Consider the following 21,863-nt stretch of genomic DNA (forward strand, 5'->3'; position numbering starts at 1 on the left):
TTTTTTTGGGGGGGGATGTATTGAGGGGGGAATGACATGATACAGATTGTCCAATTATACACATTTCACTTCCAGTTTTAAAGATTTGTGAACTTCGATTATGTACACTTAGTTCGAGTTCTAGTATTGTTCATTTACATGGTTTTTTTTTTTTAGAGTTATCCTGACTTTATACCAGGTTGATAACCTCAAATTATATACTAGAATGTTTGCTAACTTTCTTTATCCTTGGTGATTAGGTAATATCGCTTCACAATAATGAATTTAGACTACTAGCACATTCTAGTTTGACAAAGATTCCATCATTCCTTCTTTTTTTAGAACATTCTCCTTTTTTATCCAATTAGATAAGATGAAAAAGATACGATAGAATATTTTATTATTGTAAAAGTTCAAAACAATAGGATTGTTACTAAATAACAAAAAGGAATAATAAACAATACAAACATGCAACATTGACAATAATAAATAGTTAACATGCATGCCTCCTCCAAAATTTTGAATGTAAATTATCATATTTAGAACAGAAATTAAGAAAGAAATGCTACCTGCCACCAATAAGGTTGTAATAAAGTTAAATGACCTATTTTGCTACCACTTTTATATACATTTGGTTATATATTAAGTTATTAAAAAGTGTCCTTGTCTGGGTAGCGAAGACGATCTATCATAGACATGTAATAAACATTCATATAAAATATATATTTTATTGTCGCCCTTAACATGCATGAAATATTTGCCGTTGGAAGTTAAGCAACCAACCAATAACACAATTCATGGCCGTCCTGAACATGCATATAATATTTGCCGCTGGACGTTAAGCTACCAACCAATAATACAATTCATGGCCGTCCTGAACATGCATATAATATTTGCACCTTCCATCATTATATATTTCACTTGTGCCAATAGCGATAAGCATTATGTATATGTCAATAGGTCATATTCGTCACAAGTAAAAATTGGGTTTCCTTCACTGAATAGGTTCATCTTTCACATTATGTTTATATACGTAGAAGTGCCCTCATATGATTGCTAATTTTGATATCATAAAATCTACATGTTTCTTATTAATCATTACGTATGTAATGTTTTATAGAAAAGAATGTAGGAAAAACCTCAACCAAAGTAACGAAAACAAAAAAAATATTAGGCAAGCAAATAAAATTAAAGCGTGCATAATACAATAAAAAAATCGTTATTCATTTTATCTACATTAACATGACTTATTAGATTTCTTTGATATACAAGAAAACAAATATATAACTATCGAAATGAAATAAACTTCCACACTGACATTCCAACAGCTGACAATAATTGCGTGGCACCAATTGCATGCCCATCATTCGTGTTTCATCTTGCTTTTATGTCTCGCCACGCTTTTGTAATATTCAGAAAACCTTATCATTAAATAAAGCGATGCTGTTGTATACTTAAACGTATATTGAATTAAAGATTAAAGTTCATTTTACTATAGATAAACTGATTGAAACTGTCATTTATAGTTTGTAGATTCTAGTCAAAGAATTAAGTATCTTGTTAGAGAGATTATAACGAGATTTTATGAGATTTTTACTGTCGTATTTTTCAACGCTTTGAGATTCGATATCTTCTTATTAACTTGCCAGCATATATATATCCTTACATATATTGGATATTTGTCCATTGTCGTGTATTAAGCATTTTTTAATTAAATAGAGGAGTAAATTAAATCTGAAACCACAAAAACAAGGTGGATTATATAACGTATGTGCAGACTTCTATTTTGTAACCTCTTGAGTCAACTCCAAAGAATAATATTTCGAATCAAGTACATTAAACAGTTATTTGTGAGACGCTTTGGGATTTGATATCTATACTTATTTTAACATGTCAGCATGTATATCCTTACTTATACATCTTATATTGGATATTTGTCCATTGTCGTGTTTTTATAAAATCTGAAACCACAAAAACAAGGTGGATTATATAATGTGTGTGCAGACATTTTTTTTTTCATCTCCTAAGAATAATATTTTGAATAAAGGACATTATACAGTTATTTGTGAGACGGCTTAAGTTTTGTTTTTCTGTACTTACAGGGAGCAACCGGACGAGAAGTAAGAAGATCACATTCATTTCACATAAAAGCGCGTACTGACATGGCTGACAATTATTGTCCAGATTCACCAGCATCTACTCGGAAACGACACAAACCATTAACAGTCAAGAAAATAACACCTAGTAGTCTCGGGAGTTGTCCAATATGTGGTGGTCTGGAAAGGAGATTAGTGAACGGTGAATGGATCAGGTAATTCATTTTGATGATATTATTGTTTTTTAGGTCAATTTCAATTTTGACGATTTTCACATTTGCTTTTCAGGAGTTATGGCCCTTCATCATGTTCATAGCTATAAAAATGACATCAAAATATCACATACCACATCTTCATATTTCTTTATAATGTAGACATAGTTTGATGTCATTTTGACAACCTCTTGGTTATTGTTGGGTTCGAGGGGGAGTTGGATGTTATAATTATATAAATACTGGCATTTCTGACGTCATGGTAACAGCAATGTTGACATATATTTTAGACATTATTTTAGTTTGATTCATTATTTATCGTGACATACTATTTACCTAAAAACACAAAATTCTTAACATATCTGTGTTCTCATATAATTCTCATTTAATTTCACTGACTTGGAGCATACATGTATTTTTAATTTATTATTTGAATTATTCGTATTGACAGGAAAGATGCATGGTGTTGGAGAAATTGCTCGTTCAAAGACAGCGGAACAATTTCGTTTATCTTTATTTCAATACCTTTACATGGTCTATAAATATTGCAGAATTTATGTCGCCCCTCATTTCCCACTTTTGCTGTTTGTAGTACTGCACTAGAATACTTTTGGGGTTTTGTGTGTTCTTTTTATATTAAAGTAAATTGAGTCATTCCAACCAACAGCAACACTAACGAATAATAATCAAATATTGAGATATAAACATCAAATAGTGTCTTAGTGTGTATTAGATTTTTGCTTTTTAAGCATCATTAATTGAACTTTCGTTCTTCATTTCTTTATTTTGTATTATCTGAGATTGGGCGGTCTGTCTCAAGTATCTTTTTTTCAAATTCAGGTTTCGCTTTGCAGATTTCTTTATCATTTAGATGCCAGATATATCAGATCATTCCTGTTACATGCATACAATAAATTACGCCTAAAATAACACGACCGGGTTAATCAGAAAAACCGTAGGCTAGCAGCAGGATTTAAAAAAACATACTAGATTAATAGTGATGTTTTGAATGAGTTCTGACGTGTATAGTATTACTACGCATCGAACAACGCATTTCATATATTTATATATATAAAACTATTTGTGAATTTACAGATACTGGTATGCCTTAAAGGATGGAACACTTTTCTCCTTTTTAACTGAAGATGACACAGTAACAGTTGATATACAAGATCTCCATGGTTACAAAGTGTCATCTCTAATTGACCAGTTTAGAGGGAAAAGATTTGCAATAAAACTTGCCCACGAGGTTAGTACTCTTTTCGTTTGACTTAATCCTTACAAAAATGTTGGACTCTTGGTGTATCCATTTATAGTCATTCTAAACCTTTCGTGATGTAAAATTGTAAAACATTTATCGAGGTGAAAAACTGCTGCAAGTGGAGTGATGTTCTAGATTTATCACATGCAATGTAAATATTCCCATTTCTCGTTGGTTTTGATGTGTCTCTATCAAAACTTAGATATTTCTTATTTGTATGCTTTGATAAGTATCGTCAACCTACTCAACATATTTAAACACATTAAATCTTTTTAAGTTTATAATTGATGTTAAACTTAGTTAAGTGTTTAGACTCAAAGCGATTGAAAACATTGAACAGACCTCTGTGAACCTGTGAAGACTGTGTGTTAAGATGTCCTTTAGAGTTTTGTGTATGGTTAGATTGCTTTTTATTTGACGCATATTACACATCTTATTCATCTTAATTCAAAATTTAACCATGTATTTTTTTTCTGCGTGTACACTGTGATAGTAATGCAATACCACTGTCATCTTTTAATTTAGGAAGTCCCTTCTACATATTTATCCGCGGACAGCAGAGATGAAATGGAATTATGGGTAGAAAAACTCCAGTCAGCAACAGGACAACCACCTAGTGAGCATAGTCAAGCTGAAAGCAACAACGATAATCAAAATGGTAATTGTTTTATCTACCTAAAGAACATATGATTGCATTGTTACCATCAAACTTTCAATACCCGAGAGTTAGTGTTGGAAGTAAGAAGAATATACAGAAGCATATATGTTTGTTTTTTTCATTGTTACAGCATAATTCGTCAAGGGTAAAATATAATGGTAACATGGTGGTTAACAGTGACGCAAAGAGTGCAAAACAAAGTAAAATAGGTGTTTCCGATTTGGCATCGTTCGTCTGATTATAAACAATGTACTTTATTTTCTGATTAATTATAGCAGTAATCTATTTAATCAGTAAAGTGCACGTTTTTGCCTAATTCTTAAGAACAGCTTCAAATATATGAAATGTTTAAGAAAACAAACATTTTGTCACGTTTCTTCTACAAGTTCGATTGATGTAAAATTTTGATTGTTTTCCTACAAATAACACAGTTACATACATTTTGGTACATAGTAAATAAGGCTGAAGTGTATGCTGTTTAAATATCCTAAATCTCTTTTTGCATCCATTCAATCTACTGCAGCCTTAACATGTCAATACTTCTGAATTATCAGATTGCAGTATTGTTCTCGGCACTTTAACATTATTTTTGTTCCCATGTAATCTAACTATAGTTTTAACGTATCGATACGTCTGCATTCTCAGAATCCAGTAGTACTTGGCACTTTGTCACCCTGTTTGTCCCCATCTAATCTATCTACTGTCTTAATAAATCGTTTCTTTTGACTCCACTCTAAGATTCTAGTATTGTACTTGGTACTGCAATACCCTTTTTTGTCCCCATCTAATCTAACTATAGTCATAACATATCAATATTTCTAAATTCTCAAATTCCAGTATTGCATTTGGCACTTCAACACCTTTTGTCCCCGCATAATCTAACTATAGGCTTAATATATCGATACTTCTGAATTCTCAGATTCCAGGAAGTGCTTTGCACTTCAACACCATTTTTGTCCCCATCTGATCTTACTATATTCTTAACGTATCGATACGTCTGCATTCTAAGATTCCAGTAGTATTTGGCACTGCAGCACCATTTATGTTACCATCTTATCTAACTATAGTCTTAATATATCGTTACTTTTGAATTCCACTCTCAGATTCCAGTGTTGTACTTGGCACTGTATTACCCTTTTTTTGTTCCAACCTGATCGTACTATATTTTTAACGTATCGATGCGTCTGCATTCTAAGAATCCAGTAGTACTTGGCACTTCAACACCCATTTTGTCCCCATCTAATCTAACTACAGTCTTAATATGGCCCCTTAATATATCGTTACTTTTGAATTCCTCTCTCAGATTCCAGTATTGTACTTGGCACTTTAACACAATCACAGATCACTTTGTTATCATCCTGGTATCAGTTCGAATTATATTTGTTTACATTTGTACCAATCTTACTGATGTATATCCAGATGTAGTGTATTATTTATTTTACAATGATATTTTCAACAGATAATTATCAAGAAAAATGTCAGTCAGTCAAACAGAAATTACTTCAGGAAATGCTACGTCAGAAACGTGAACTTGAACTTAAACAAGCAGCCAGACAGAAGGTGTGTATAATGACGTCAAAAATATATTTATTCAACTATACTTACCATGCGTCAAATGCGCATTTCAACAATGATTTGACTTTATACTGATGATCGATGTGAAACATTTTGAAAAAACAATAAACATATGAAAACGTGCAAGAGCTGATAAACAAAATAATTGTACCTAAATCCAGACAAAGATTACGGTTTTCTTTTGTCCAATTGTGACACTGTAAAAGTTGACACTGTTAATAATAACAAAGACATGCTATCAAAGTTTGCGTTACATGTGTGGTTGACATCTTTAATAATATCAAGTGTTTCGAGAAGATTTATTATTAATTTTTGCATGGAAATCCACTTTTAGTCTTTATTGGTCTGGTTGTTGTCTCTTTGACACATTCCCCATTTCCATTCTCAATTTGATGCTTATCGGTAACCTAGCTGTTGTAATGTGTTTCAAATATTATACACAAATACTCAATACATCTCGAAATATAATGTCATTGTGTACCCTTAATTAGTGGGTTTCGATTCTATGACAGTTTGATAGAAACTATGGTATAATGTTCATACATTCTGTAGATTTCAAGAATTCCTGTATTGTCATTGATTTATTTATCGAATTGGATGCTTATATCAGAGGTACCGAAAAAAAAAATTCATCTTTCAACACTTAATATTATGCAAAATGGGATATTTCAATCAAGATTAAAAATGCTAAATTGTTTTCTTTAATTTCAAGCTATTGCATCAACAAGTTACTACATATAGACTAAAATATTCTTTTATCTTCATGAATTTGTCAGTTTTCGACTTATTTCATATATATCAGCATTTCACTGATTTGCTATCAATATAAGACATGATAATGCGTTTCGATATCACTGTTTGATAGACGTCAATTGAAATGATGAAGAGCATTTACGGGGATTGTTTTATTTGAAACAATATATCACTCGCTTCATTTCAACTCGAATTAAGTTGTTTCCACTGATATGGACGGCCTTTCACAACTTTTGGTGAATAGTACCTCACTAGATGCTTTCAAGCAGGGGTATTCCATAATCGCACAAGCACACTGTTTCTAACATGCACCTGTGAGTATATACTTGCCCCTTTGTTATCACGCATACATCGCCAATAGTTTTATATTACTTAGTAAGAGAACTGCATTGTTTTGGAAAAGGAAAACAATATTAATCCAGCTTGACATTGTCTCTGTATATGTTTTTGTGTTTTGTTTAGAAATTTTAATTTTACTGAATATGTCATATTTCAGAAGCAGCACCAGAATTCTACTGACACTTCCGGTGGTTATGTACAGGATGATCAGCTGATATCTGACGTGGTACGGTTACGCCAAAGAAGAATGTCTACTCAAATTAAGGTATACAATTAAATAACAATAACAAATGTGCAATGTTTGGTGGATGTTGTTTATTAACAGATAGTGTAATCTCCTCTTGTAAGGGCTAGTGCCGTCTTTCTCGCTGAATTATTTGAATGAGGCATGTTTTAAAGATAAGCTTCGGAATAAGGTGTCTCCTTCCTTTAACGGCCATCCTTTTAACAGATTTTTTTTATTACGAATTAATCGACGACTATCCTTATAATGTTCCTCCACTTCAGCACGAAATAAAGAATACCATTTATGAATTTAGCTCTGCTTCATAACTAGGCTCTCTATAGAGAAAGACAGAGATAGACAGTAAGTAAGGTTTGTTTGAGAACATAACTACGACAAGAGATGACTTTTTTCCCATTGTGAACTTTCCTAATTAATGTAGAAACATTCCAGCAGCTCCTGCCTATTTAAAATGAATCTTCTGATTGTGCGGTAGTCCTGATAGTGTTCTTCTTATCCAGATTGCTTTAAAAGATGATTTCGGTTTACAGAAAATCTACTTTACTCAAGGGGTTTGATAATGAAGTTGAAGTCATCTTTTTGGAAGTATTGCGGTTGTAATCATGGCATGGTTGTTCATTATGGAATGTTTGTCTCACAGTTGACCACGGATACGTTGTATTTATCTTACCCACAATTCAGTTATCAAAATGTTCGAGCATAAATTTATTATCATGTAATGCCCTTCAATATTGTACGTTATGTGGACTTTCGACTGATGTATTTGTTCTCACTTTAGTCTTTTGCTGACAAAACCGGTATTTGACTTAGACAGTATATGCCTGGCATCTTTGAAAACTTTAAGACAACTTAATTTCGCCCAATTTTGATGGGATTCGTGTTGTCCAGTCTTTAGTTCAATACATTACACGTCTTGAGTTTTTGTTAAAGTATATTTACCTTGTTATTTGTTCTTAAAACGTCCTGTACCAAGTCAGAAATATGTCAGTTGTTACCTACAGTCCGTTTAAATATATGTTGCCGTTTGCTCTTGTTGGTAGTTCATTGTTTTTGTTGTTCCGTAGATTTCCTATTATAGATAATGTTTTTCCTCGGTTTGAGTTAATTAGCTCAATTTGATGTTTTATTAAATAAAATCGAATCATGACTATTGACCAGCGGTTAAATATTGTTGCCTTTATTTAATGAAAATTATTAGATGCATTGATTTCAAACCGTGGAAAATTTAACAGCTTAATGGAAAAAATGAAAATAACATAATCTTACGCTTTATAAATGAATTATTTATTCCGGGTTTGAATATATTTCACATGCCGGGCAACAGCAGATTGTAAAAAAATGTCAACATTTCAGTTTCTACTTGTGATAAAAAAATTAAAAAAAGCTTTTTTATGGATTGGTGAAAAACGCTCTTATAGTTGATGTGATTCCCTCAGTTTTAGTTTGTAACCCGGATTTTTTTCTCTCAATTGATTTATGACTTTGAACAGCGGTATACTACTGTTGCCTTTATTAAACTATTAATGAGGTAAATATAAAAACAAACATTTAAATAACAACAACATCTTTAATCTCTGAATTTACAAATAGTGAAAATAGATATATATGTTTAACAAAACAATTTCTTTTCTTTTTCAAGATGGATACAATTCAAAAACAGATGCAACCACAGTCAACTGGTCGAAAGTTTATATTTGGAAAGAAAAAGAAAGTGGATGAGAGTAAGACTGAACATCTACAAGAACAATTGCGTGAACTGAGTGAAAAAATGCAAACAATTGATATAGACATAAGTCGTAAGGAAATGTTAGACATGAATCAAAATAAAAAGCCTCAATATCTCATGCATTCAGACGATTCTTTACCATTCAATGACGGCATGTCTTCCGATAGTCTGGACAGTGAAAAGAAAGATGACGATTCGATTCGTGGGAACAGTTTAAAATTGAAAAATAGTGTTCAAAAGTTTGCTCAAAAGACAAAAAGATCGTTAAAAGGGAAATCTAAAAAGCAACATTTTGAAGTGCCGAAATATAATGGTTTAGTGACTGCAAATGGTGGTTCTAATGGTGCTTTAAATATAGATCTTAGTCGAGATGATGATGACGACGACTCAGATCAATCGGATCAAAGTCCGAGGAAATCAAATAACAGTCTCATAGACCTTACAAAGTCAAGGAATAGCACATCATCAGATGATGTTTTTGAAAATAGTAAAAGTGATACATCGTTGTCTCCAAGAAAGGAAATTGATCCAACCGTATTAGCTGAAATTGATGTAAGTCTTCTTGTAATTGAAGTAAACAGCGAAATGATTACCCAAAAACTACAAGTTTGTGCCTAAAAACATTTTAAGCTAACACAAGATTTTTGGTAACAATCCATGATTGATAAGAAATTTTTCCTTTTTGTGATAAATTCGTTAAAACAATTTGGAAAATCAATGAATTAAATCAAATGTTCATATGTTAGAGAAATTATTGTGGTTAAATGCTTTCAAGAGGTGTGTATACATAACATGAACTGTTATGTTAAATTGTCGTAAATGACAGATATGCGTTTTTATGCAAAAATATTTGAATGTTAGCAATAGTGCACCTTCCAACTTCAAACATAATCAATGCATTTTGTTCTTTAAGAAAAACATTAAAAAAAATTATTTGTGTATGCTTTTAAAATGTTAAAGTTAATTTGGTTCATAAAGCAAATTGCAATATAATATTATTATGAATGAATTCATGCATTTCTCACACTTCATAAATGTGGTGCAATTAAAGCACTTTTCTATATTTTTCTGTTACAGCCACCAAATTTATACATCATTATTATCATTTACAAGTCATATTTTTAAGATTTCATATTTAACAGGTTTTTTTTTAAGTTCCATTTAAATTTGAATATTGAATATGGTTTTTGTATGTTTGTTGATTTGTCAACTGTTGATCGTGTACTACTGGATCAAGCCTTTTACAAATAAACTTGTGCAATGATATAATGGGATAAGTTATTAATCTCACCAGAAAACAGCAACTAAAACATTCGCATGCATTAGAAAGAAAATACATGTGTCTTATAAATCAATGTCCCTTATTCGTTTGCTTAACCATGACATTAACTCAATAACATTTTATTTCTTTTTGTCATGATCAGTTGAATATAAGAGAATGTCCAATCATAAACTATATAAAATTTTATATTTTTGCAGGCATTTGAAGAACTAACGAGACAAGTGCTTAACGCTAGAGCTGCCCCTACATAGGAAGCAAATCTTTATGTGAAGAAAGAAAGACAACTCTGTGTTTAACGGAACAGATAATCTCCTTTGGTGCTCATATACAATTTGCATTTTATTGTTGAATTTTTGTTAAGACATGTACATTCGAAAACATGTACAAAATAGTTTTTTGACATCCATTCATGATACGAGGTACACATTATTTTACTCATTGTTATGCATATGTTTTGTAACTTACATATTAAACGTTATTATCGTTTCTGGATTTTCTTGTTTTTAAAAAGATGGTAAACCAACGAGAATAAACTATATAGTCGTATTATACTGTCATCTTACCAGTCGGCATTCTAATGTGAACCAATTGTGTCCCTCTTCTTGCTGACTTGTTTATTTATCATTATATAGGCTGACTTCATACAGGAAATTCTTAGGAAGAACGATAAGAAGTAAGCAATATCCTTTAACTTTATTTTCCGCTATATATAATGTTCTCTCACTAAATTATTTAAAATTTGATGACTATGTTGAACGCATCTATCCCTTCGAACTAGAGATAAAGGATACAACATATACAGTTAAGTCGGCCTCATATATTGACTTACATTTAGAAATTGACAATGAAGGTCGGTTGAAAACAAAACTTTACAACAAAAGAGATGATTTCAGTTTCCTAATTGTGAACTTTCCATTTCTAAATAGCAACCTTCCAGCAGCCCCTGCATACAGAGTATATATCTCCCAATTGATACGATATTCCCGTGAATGTATTTCCTATCATGATTTTCTTGATAGAGGGTTGCTGCTAACAAGGAAGCTATTAAACCAAGAGTTCCAAATGGTGAAGTTGAAATTATCCCTTCGTAAATTTTACGGACGCCATCACGTGTTAATTGATCATTATAGAATAACCGTTTCACAGATGATATCGGATATGTTCCTTACGTCATTACAACAATCCTCACCCGTTTGCATTAATGGGACCTACAAAATGAGACTATTTAACGGGTTTGTAATAACATGAGCAACACGACGGGGGCCACATGTGGAACAGGATCTGCTTGCCCTTCCAGAGCATCTGGGATCACCCCCAGTTTTTGGTAGGGTACGTGTTGCTTAGTCGTTAGTTTTCTATGTTGTGTCATGTGTACAATTATTTGTCTGTTTGTCTTCCTCATTTTTAGCCATGGCGTTGTCAGTTTATTTTCTATCTATGAGTTTAACTGTCCCTCTGGTATCTTTCGCCCCTCTTTTCTAACATAATACAAACAAATAATCGATCTATTTTTTTATTTTTATAAATATTAAATGAGTTAGAATTGAAATGAAAGAAACACAAATATTTTTAACAAATTTTGTTTTAATTTTGAAGTAAAATATAAAACATTTACCACTAATTAGCCTTTTGTTGAAGAAACCAGACATACTTGCCAAATTACGAGCCTACTGTATTTGATGACTTTTTACACACTCTAATCTAAATCAGAATAAAAGTGATTAAATATAATTGACTAAGCATCATCCAAAAATTATTGATATATAAAAACAGTCTAGAATTTGACCAAAAAAAATTATTAAAAAATGTTAAGCATCAGCATAGAATTTAGCATCACGTAGGACATCATTTAAAAATCATTTAGTAGGTAGACTCACCCATGTTTTGGGTTATCAATGAAGGACTTACTGTGGCCTGCATATGCTACATCCTCTTCATTTGTACTGATATGGGTAGTGATCTCATTGAAAATATATCGTCATCTCAAAAAGCTTTCATCTTTATGTTTGGATGACATATCTTAAACAAGTTATCAGCGTTGCTCCCTCTTCTGATGTATTCTTCAGAGCTTAGTTCATAGTAGGGTTGATGAGACGAATAGAAAGAACTTCACGTTCCACAAAGTGAATGAATTTTCTGTGCATTGTATTTATTTTTTGAACATTAAAATAGATATAGCAGATAAAGCTTGATCTTGTCATTATTTTCACCTAGATTCCAATAGTGATGGGTCTTCTAGACATAAAATAACATCCTTGCGTAATGTGCAGCAGATATTGGCTCTAGTATGATAAAACAAACTACAGTTACCATGGGTTTTGTTATCCTTGTTTTTCTTGATAAATAGTAGATGTTTTCAAGCAAGCAGTTGAACTACTATTTGAATGTCAGAGTGGACGACAACTATTTTGTTTTATCACGAGTGAACTTCTCGAATATATATGCACAATGGACAGATTCGTGATCACACTTACGTTTTCCAGAAAAGGTAATCAAATATGTTTCAGCGTGCACGTAACATATGACCAAATTCTCTGTATTTTTATTTAGCAAATGCAGTCAGTAGCTGTAAATAGCCCTTGTAGTACGTAGTACATGATATAAAGGACTTTGCTTTAGGCTTTTGATAGTCGAGCATCTTTCAATATCTGGTACCATTCCCTATACTCGTTTGCAATCCACTGGTTATTCCAGGTTTTTTTTTTCGATACTGGGAAATTGGATACGTAAATTATAAACGTATCGAAGTTACTTATTAAAAGCCCTGGGGTCTTTCTCAATTAACTAAGGTCATCTATGTAATATGGACGACGAGAACGAGCAGCGCATCACGTTCACATATGATGAAAGTAGCAGAAACAATAAATACCGCTATTGGTACTATCAAACTGCACAAATGTCACATGAAATTCCAATCAAGTATAAACACACTTGGTAACAATACTTTTTTCTCTTTAAACAATCATATAAAAAAGTCTGGAAACGGGATCTTATGAAAATAGGTCTACTTTTTGTAAAGAAAAAATGTGCATGAAATTATCCAAGGAACATTGAGAGAAGTTTTTATAAAGGAGAAATCAAGAATCAAGAACAATAACCCCGATTCAAATCTTAACAGATAAAAGACATACAAAGATATTGCACATCTATCCTGAAAAGTGCTCCGAACACGCGAAATTTCATAAAGTGTTGTACCGATAATGAAAGACATTAGGTTAACAAAAGCTTGATGCATATTTTAATTGGTTCACAAATTTTGAAGGAAAGATATATTGGTGGACAGAAGAGTCTAATATAAAAAGTTCGTAGAATCTTGTTGAAAAAATAACCGGTTTTTCAGCAAAATAAAATGTCAGGAACAAGACAACACACAGTACTGCTTTGATATACATAATTGCACAATGGTATACTACTGTTGCCTATATTTATATGACAAATTACATACGAAATCACTTGTATTGTTCTTACATCTTAATAATTCAGTTTCTTCATGCAACTACTATATTTACCATTTATATCTTAACTGGATATTGATTTCGAACATTTATACCTTTTATTCGGTGTCCTTGTTGTCCCTTTGTTTTCCTCTTGTGGTCAGTGTGTTTCCCGCGATTTTTTAGTTTGAGGCCCGATTTGTTTTATCTCAATCAATTTCTTACTTTTGAACACCGGTATACTACTGTTGCCTTTATTTATACATAAATCTAGATTCATTAAAGAGTTTTATTTCACATTAAAATGAGCAGTATGGGTGTTTTAATACCTTAACAAATAAGAAGAAAAAAGATTCTTTCTAACCTGTCAGTAAAAAAGGATACAATGCCTGGAAATCATCGCAGTCAAATTATGCCTATTTTAAGGTGTTTCTTCTTGTAAAACCCCTCGTGGTGTCAGGAATTCCCAAAGAAAGACTTCCTTATGATTAATATTGACTACCCTCGGTGTGTTATATAACAAGAAACACCTTAAAATATGCATCATCCATAACATAACTCAAAATCAATGTGCACATGTAAAACCTGAGAGCCACGGAACAGCGATTTAATTGCTGGATCTCATCTAACCATCACAATGAAAACGTTAACAGTATCTAAAAACGTCTCCCTTGTTATCACTGCAGTTTCAAAGCAGCCTTTCGCACCGGTTTAAGCGGAGTGTTGTGTTAGATGTCGATCACGTTGCATCTCCGCATTGAAGAATAGAGCTGCAGGGTTATATCAAAAATAAAAAAATATATCTTGCTAAGAAATCCAACTAATACCGGTACCGATTATAAATTATCCGACATTGCAAATACGGAAAGCAATACAAACATTTAGACAACTAGTAGACACATCACGGTATTTGATACATTGGCATGGAATTACGTATGAACATGGCAAATATACGTTTGGATTGAATAAAAAGAAGAGCATACACCTCTTGCACGGTAAAGTATTATACAGCCTCCACACAGCAAAACCGATAGCAAAACAGATCATAAATATGTTGGAATTACGCATGCATAACAATTTTAACAATTAAATTATCAAAAAAAAAAAAAGGACACTAAGAAGAGCACATAAGAGAACTCATATCTAGAAATATGCTATAATTGTGCAAATATAAGAGCACACACCCAGGCGCGGATCCAGGGAGGGGGGGGGGTTCCGGGGGTTGGAACCCCCCTTTTTTTAACGATCAATGCATTTGAATGGGGACATGTAGTTGGACCCCCCCTTTGTCCTGGGTTAGGAACCCCCCTTTTTAAAATGGCTGGATCCGCCCCTGTACACCCCAAACACGGGGAAATATTTTACGGCCTCCATTCAGGACAAGAAACAAATGAAGAGTGAATGTTTTGAAATATCAACCAATGACACAAAATCTTTAACTGCTCTAAGACGAAAATAATAATCTCTCTCAAGGGAGTTATATTGGGTATATCTTGGATATGATATCAACTTAGTGACACATACTGCGTATGATGGTGCCACTGGGACCATTATCCTTGCATCAACATGATAGGTTCACTACAGAAGAAAATAAGTCTTGTAATATTTCTGGCGCCTTCATTCTGCTATCTTTCTTCTCTGATAAATTATATCATGCTTTTATAAACAATTTCTACGTCTTCTATTTTTCCGTCTTTCCACATTATCTTTGATAAACATTATAATTACGGTCCTCTTCCTTATATTCGTTTATATTTCAAAGTTATCAAATGACAAATCAACATGCTTTTATTGAGTGTCTGAAAATAACCACCGTGCTTTTGTCTGTGTGTATTTAGCTTGAATCAAGTCATGTAACTTAAATGATTTTTCATACAGTGTCGTTATCAAGGGATAATGTTGTTGTCAAGCTTTTTGTTATGTATATTTTCCGTTTTCTGATAATTATTGAAACCGATCGTAAATTATTTCTTAAAACTGTTCATACGAAGAACAGATAAACATTAGTAGTGATGTTTTGACTATTTTATTAATATAACTTCCTTGTGGAAGACATACGTTGTGTTATTCAAATGTCAAAGTTTATCATCCTGTGAGTGGAAATGTCGTATTCCATGGGTTGCGCTGATAGAATATATTCATTTAATGATTTTTACGTGACAGTTGTCGAATGGAAATGTTATGTTACCTTCGTGTGACGCTGTAGGTATGATTCGTCTTTAAAGTCAGATTGCAACTTCAAGATACACTTAAAACAAAAACAAAGAGCTTCGAAAGATTTCTCATGTTTGTCTCATGTTTGTCCATTTCAAAATTGAAAATTTCTATGTACAATTAACTTTCATTTTCTGTCATATTCCTATATGCTACTGAATATTATTTTGTTATATTTCGTAAAATGTTGCGCTTGAATGGTTAGAGCTGTTGGCAATGTCGATGCACCAAGTCTAGCTAATTTTCGATGTTGTGCTTAACAAACTGCTTTAATTCTTCTTTTTTTACGCGGTCTTGTAGCTGAAATGGTTTTAAACTAACTATTTCAAACTTATATAAAGTTTTTAGAAGAAAAAAGGTGAGTATTGCTTAATAATTGCATTTGCAGTTAAATTGTCATTTTAGTAAAAATGATGCATATTACTAATAGTTCAGGCACGACATGGACAATGGTAGGTAACTCTGTTTAATTTGCGTAAATTTAACATGGATTTAAAAAAAGGAATTTTTAGTCCTAAACAACTTCGTACTTTATTTGACCTGTTTATCTGTTTTGATTCAAGCGTCGATGATAAGTTGTTAGACGAAAAAATCTACTTTTAAAACCGATTAATTAATTGATTGTTATTTGCTTTAGGTTCAGTAGCAAATAAACATAACGACACTTAACAAAATCGCTAAGACTGTAATCTTAGTAGACTCTACTCTTACCAAAAGAAAAAAAACAAAGACAAAGAAAAGTAACGCAAACACGTAATGAAAACTACTTGAGGTTCAACAACATAGGAATTGGCCTTCCTTTTCAATCATCATCAATATCATTATCAGAAAATTGAAAACAGGAATACTACCAAAACTCGACCGTGAATTCTTCGACCAATCGTCTCCAATGAAGAAAATACAGAAAAGACAATTCTCCTTTTAGGATTTGATGAACTTTTTGGTGTTCGTGTTGGACTATATCTGTGTTTCCTTTGTAAATATCAATAATAAAGAGTTAGCCGATTGTTATATGATACTTTAGGGTTTGCGTTTTCTGGATAAACGGTTGTTTTTGCAAGGAAGCTATTGAACCATGGTTGGTAACACGATGTCCTCCATTAGGAAAAGGTTACAGAAGTGACTATAGTAGATATATACAGAGAACTAAGATCTGGTTCTTCATCTTCGGTCGAAATTCCATAGGAACATAACACAGACCTATAGTTATCCAGGATTTCCTCTCTGATAAGTATCGTTGGATTTATTTTGAGTTTCATAATTAGTTGTCAGCCCCTATTTCTTTATCAAGCAATTTATGTAATGCAATTTCCATATAAAACGATGTTAATTGGGGCCTTTTCTAATGGGATACCATATTAACATATGTGTCATAGAGGTATGTCAATTAGGCGCTTATCAACACTTTATTTTTTAAAGAAGATAAATGTATCATGTGTTCATTTTCTTAGTTTTTAATTCGAATTTTTTAAGCCTGTAATGGAACCAGTAGTGTTGCTGAGGACTTATAATATTCTATGAACAAGACGCAGTCGGTGATGTCATAAATAAGAGACACCAGTAGTTAACCGAGGTTTCGCATCAAATAATCGGCATTTTCATGGGAACAAGACTTGTTCCTTTTTTATGACTTGTTTCTTTATTCATATGAAGCATAATTCATACATGAGCTTCTTGTTCTTCTTTGATATAGCAATTAAAACCAGTAATGAGCATTCAATACTTGTTAGGAAGATGATAAAAGGAAGAAGCATTATATTTTGATTTCGCGTTCTGTAATATATAGATGATGTCCAACCATTTAATAATTCAAAGTTTGGTGATTATGTTGATCGTGTCTATATCTAAAAAGTAAAATTTTAAATAAAATACTGAACTCCGTAGAAAATTCAAAACGGAAAGTCCGTAATCATGCTAATCAAATGACAAAATCAAATGAGAAAACAATTCAAATTAATGGGCAACAACTGTCATATTCCTGACTTGGTACCAGGGATGGGGTAATTAAAAATGTAATGGTAGTTAAGTGTAATGCATTACAATTTTCCATGTAATTGAATGTAATGTGTAAATGAGCATTTTTTTTAACTACATGTAATGGTAATTTAATTAATTACATTAAAAAAAGCATGTAATGCTCAATTACTTTTGAATTACATTTCAATTACATGTACTTTTATGGTGTTACAGGTAAGGATTTGTGTTTAATAATATAAATTGTAAAATTATATATATTTTTCAATTAGTAATATCAATGCTTTTTTTAATATATAAAGTCTGTAATTTATTCTGAAGTTTTTACATCATTTATTTGACCTACAGATTTTTTTTGAATAGTCTTATGATTTAAAAAATGTGATAATCATATAAAAGGGTTGTTCAGTTTGTAAGAAAGATCTTTAACTAAATAGATTGATAAGTAATAAACACCTTGTGAAACAAAAACAATAAAATATGTCACTGTGAAACATCTTTCTGAGACAGTTCATTTAGAATTTAAAATCACTGCATACAATCATTTTGTCAAAATAGTTTACACAAAAGGATTATAGAATTAAAAATTAACAGCTGTTAAAACAAACAGCAATTAATCAGATTAAAATGTCCAAGGGCAATACCACTATTACAGATATTTTATCTAATTAGCAAAATATTGCTAATATTTAGACATTATATACATTGTTTGTACTAAAAATTATTATCAATATTGTGACAAGCACACTTTTTAATATTTTTAAAGTGAAATAAAAAAATATTTTAAATTCATTTATAATTTCTTTATCCATATTATGTTTAATTCAAACGAGTTCATTTCTGAGATGTCAAAATACCCCTTGATGTATTGGCAAGTTAATGGGAACAAATTCCCTCTCCTATCAATATAATGATCTTCTAATCATAAAACTTCCATGATCCTGATCAAGCAATATATTGCACAACATTAGCTCCTGTCGAAAGACTATTTTCAATTGCTGTTTTCAGAACATAAGATTCAGACTAATTGACAAAACATTAAAATAACTATATTAAATGATTATCAAATGCAACGCTTAAACTATGATTACATGAATACATTTTTGTACTTTACACATGCATTATATAAACATGTAAAATATTTTAAAAAAATATCATGATGAAATGTAATGTGCAATTTAATTAATTACTTAAGTAAAGTAATTGTAATTTATTTAATTACATTTCAAAAACAGTGTAATGTGTAATTAGTGTAATCAACCATTTTTGCAATGTAATGTGTAATTTAATTAATTACATTCCAATGTAATTGACCCCAAGTCTGCTTGGTACAGGTATTTTCAAATGTAGAAAATGGTGGATTGAACCTGGTTTTGTAGCGCTAAACCTCTAATCTTGTATGACAGTCGCATCAAATTCCATTATATTTAAAACGATGCTTGAATAAAACAGACATAATAGTAATAATTTTACGACAAACGAGACGATTTTAGTTTTCAAATATTACTTTCCATTTCTATATATGTAGCAACATTCCAACAGGTCCTGCAAATTGGAATATTCCAGTTGATACTTTAAAGCTTGCATTTTCAATCTCCATTTGCCTCGATAGAGGGTTGCTGCTTACAAAGAAATCTATGCAATACATAATGGGATGTTGAAGTCATTTGCGATAATATCATGGACACCATCAAGACTTGTTTGACCATGACATAAAATATATTCGGAAGATAAAGAAAATCCTCTTGACCACAATCCCGTCCTTCTTCTTTCCTCGGATTATAACCTACAGAATTATACATATCGCCAAATGTACTTACATAAGCCACTTGACGGTCGACACAAGTCGAGCAGAATAGCTCCTTACTTTTTCGAATCACCTAATTTTACTAAGTCTACATTAAACAACATAGAAAAAACTATAGAATGAGCAAAACAAAACTTAAAGATAACCGGATGTTTGTCGTTTTGGTCATTTTGAATTGTGAACATGCCATTGTCAGCTTGTTTTCAACTTTTTAGCTTCAATGTCTTATTGGTATCATCTTCCTTTCTTTTCCAAGCAATATTATTTCAACCCTTGTAATATTCAGTGTAGTGTTTTGTTTACAATTGTTTGTCTTTTTTCCCTCGACACATATGGTGTTTTATAGTTATATTCCTTAAACCTTTTTTCTCTGACTGTCAAGTTTGAATCTTCTAAAAACACATGTTAGTCGTGTTTTATCTAACAGTTTCAATGATGAGTTTTACCATGTAGTTGTGCATAGATAGTTATTGTAAGATTCTGTTTGGTTCCATCTATACTTGTAAAATTAACCATAACCCACAAATCCTGATACAATACGTTTTTAATCTTCAATATAACATACCAACTTCAAAGGGGGAAAACTTGAATCAAATATACACTGCATTAAGACTCTGAACTTGTTGTGTTAAAAAATTAATCTTTTCAGACATTATCACCGGAAGCACGATTTCGTTTAAAAATCTTAAAAGATTCTGATGTCATAGCAATGAATTTCTCCTTAATTTAAAGTTAATTACTTGTAATTCAATTTTAATGTTTTTCAAACTGCGTTTCCTGTTTGTTCTTTCTGCTTAATGTCAAGACACATTTAGGCGCCTTCGGCCATGTTACTTAATACTGGCAAGTTGCGGTTATATTTGTCGATATTTCCTGCCTACGAACTTGAACATTATTATTCGGATATGAGAAAGAAATCTGAATATATATATTTCCACTAAAACCATACATAACAATACATACCGAATTCCAAGGGAAATTAAAAACGAAAGTCCTTTAAAAAAGGGCAAAATCAAAAGCTCAAACATATAACGGTAAGACAACAACAGGCATGTTTTATGTAGAAAATGGTATTTAAACCAGATTTTATAACTTGCTAAACCTCTAACTTGTATGACAGTCGCATAGAATTCCATTATACTGACAACGTTCTATAAGACCAGATTAATTCCAAAATTCTGTTAAAAGTGTTGCTCGAAAGTTTTGAATGCTTAGCTAACTGAATAGTTTTTGAAGTATCATTGCAAAACTTTCTCAGTTATCTTGTTCATCATCCCTTGACAAAAACAACATTCAGGTGTGTATAAATGATATGGTGTACATTTCACTAATGTGTCTGAGCAGGTGCTGCTGGAATGTTGCATTCTAGAAATAAAAATGGAAAGTTCCCAATTGGGAACATGAAATTATCTCTTTTTGTTTTCAACGTACATAACTTTCTCTGTTTGATAATATGTAGTGCTTGTATGGTCTAGACAAAAATTAGGCTTCTATTGAAGATCTAAAATATGATCTGATCAGTTCACTCAATATTCTTAGTTTTGCAATGTAATTGACCCCAAGTCTGCTTGGTACAGGTATTTTCAAATGTAGAAAATGGTGGATTGAACCTGGTTTTGTAGCGCTAAACCTCTAATCTTGTATGACAGTCGCATCAAATTCCATTATATTTAAAACGATGCTTGAATAAAACAGACATAATAGTAATAATTTTACGACAAACGAGACGATTTTAGTTTTCAAATATTACTTTCCATTTCTATATATGTAGCAACATTCCAATAGGTCCTGCAAATTGGAATATTCCAGTTGATACTCTAAAGCTTGCATTTTCGATCTCAATTTGCCTCGATAGAGGGTTGCTGCTTACAAAGGAATCTATGCAATACATAATGGGATGTTGAAGTCATTTGCGATAATATCATGGACACCATCAAGACTTGTTTGGCCATTACATAAAATATATCACGAAGATAAAGAAAATCCTCTTGACCACAATCCCGTCCTTCTTCTTTCCTCGGATTATAACCTACAGAATTATACATATCGCCAAATGTACTTACATAAGCCACTTGACGGTCGACACAAGTCGAGCAGAATAGCTCCTTACTTTTTCGAATCACCTAATTTCACTTAGTCTCGTTAAACAACATAGAAAAAACTATAGAATGAGCAAAACAAAACTTAAAGATAACCGGATGTTTGTCGTTTTGGTCATTTTGAATTGTGAACATGCCATTGTCAGCTTGTTTTCAACTTTTTAGCTTCAATGTCTTATTGGTATCATCTTCCTTTCTTTTCCAAGCAAT

At 31.9% G+C, this 21,863-nt stretch overlaps 1 protein-coding gene across 5 annotated transcripts in view; it reads left to right on the top strand.

Annotated features, from left to right (window-relative positions):
* LOC139500660 (uncharacterized) overlaps nucleotides 1–10,611 on the top strand; it is a 69,264-nt gene extending 58,653 nt beyond the window's left edge. For all 5 annotated transcript variants that reach the window (XM_071289429.1, XM_071289431.1, XM_071289430.1 and 2 more), the window contains 7 exons: nucleotides 2,082–2,290; nucleotides 3,383–3,536; nucleotides 4,074–4,206; nucleotides 5,666–5,766; nucleotides 7,031–7,138; nucleotides 8,757–9,395; nucleotides 10,323–10,611. In XM_071289429.1, the coding sequence (XP_071145530.1) occupies nucleotides 2,082–2,290; nucleotides 3,383–3,536; nucleotides 4,074–4,206; nucleotides 5,666–5,766; nucleotides 7,031–7,138; nucleotides 8,757–9,395; nucleotides 10,323–10,376 (1,398 nt within the window). In that variant the 3' untranslated portion in view covers nucleotides 10,377–10,611. The remainder of the gene's footprint in view (nucleotides 1–2,081; nucleotides 2,291–3,382; nucleotides 3,537–4,073; nucleotides 4,207–5,665; nucleotides 5,767–7,030; nucleotides 7,139–8,756; nucleotides 9,396–10,322) is intronic.
* The last annotated feature ends 11,252 nt before the right edge of the window (nucleotides 10,612–21,863 follow it).

Source organism: Mytilus edulis, chromosome 13 (assembly GCF_963676685.1).
Source record: "Mytilus edulis chromosome 13, xbMytEdul2.2, whole genome shotgun sequence".
Taxonomy (NCBI): Eukaryota; Metazoa; Mollusca; class Bivalvia; order Mytilida; family Mytilidae; genus Mytilus; species Mytilus edulis.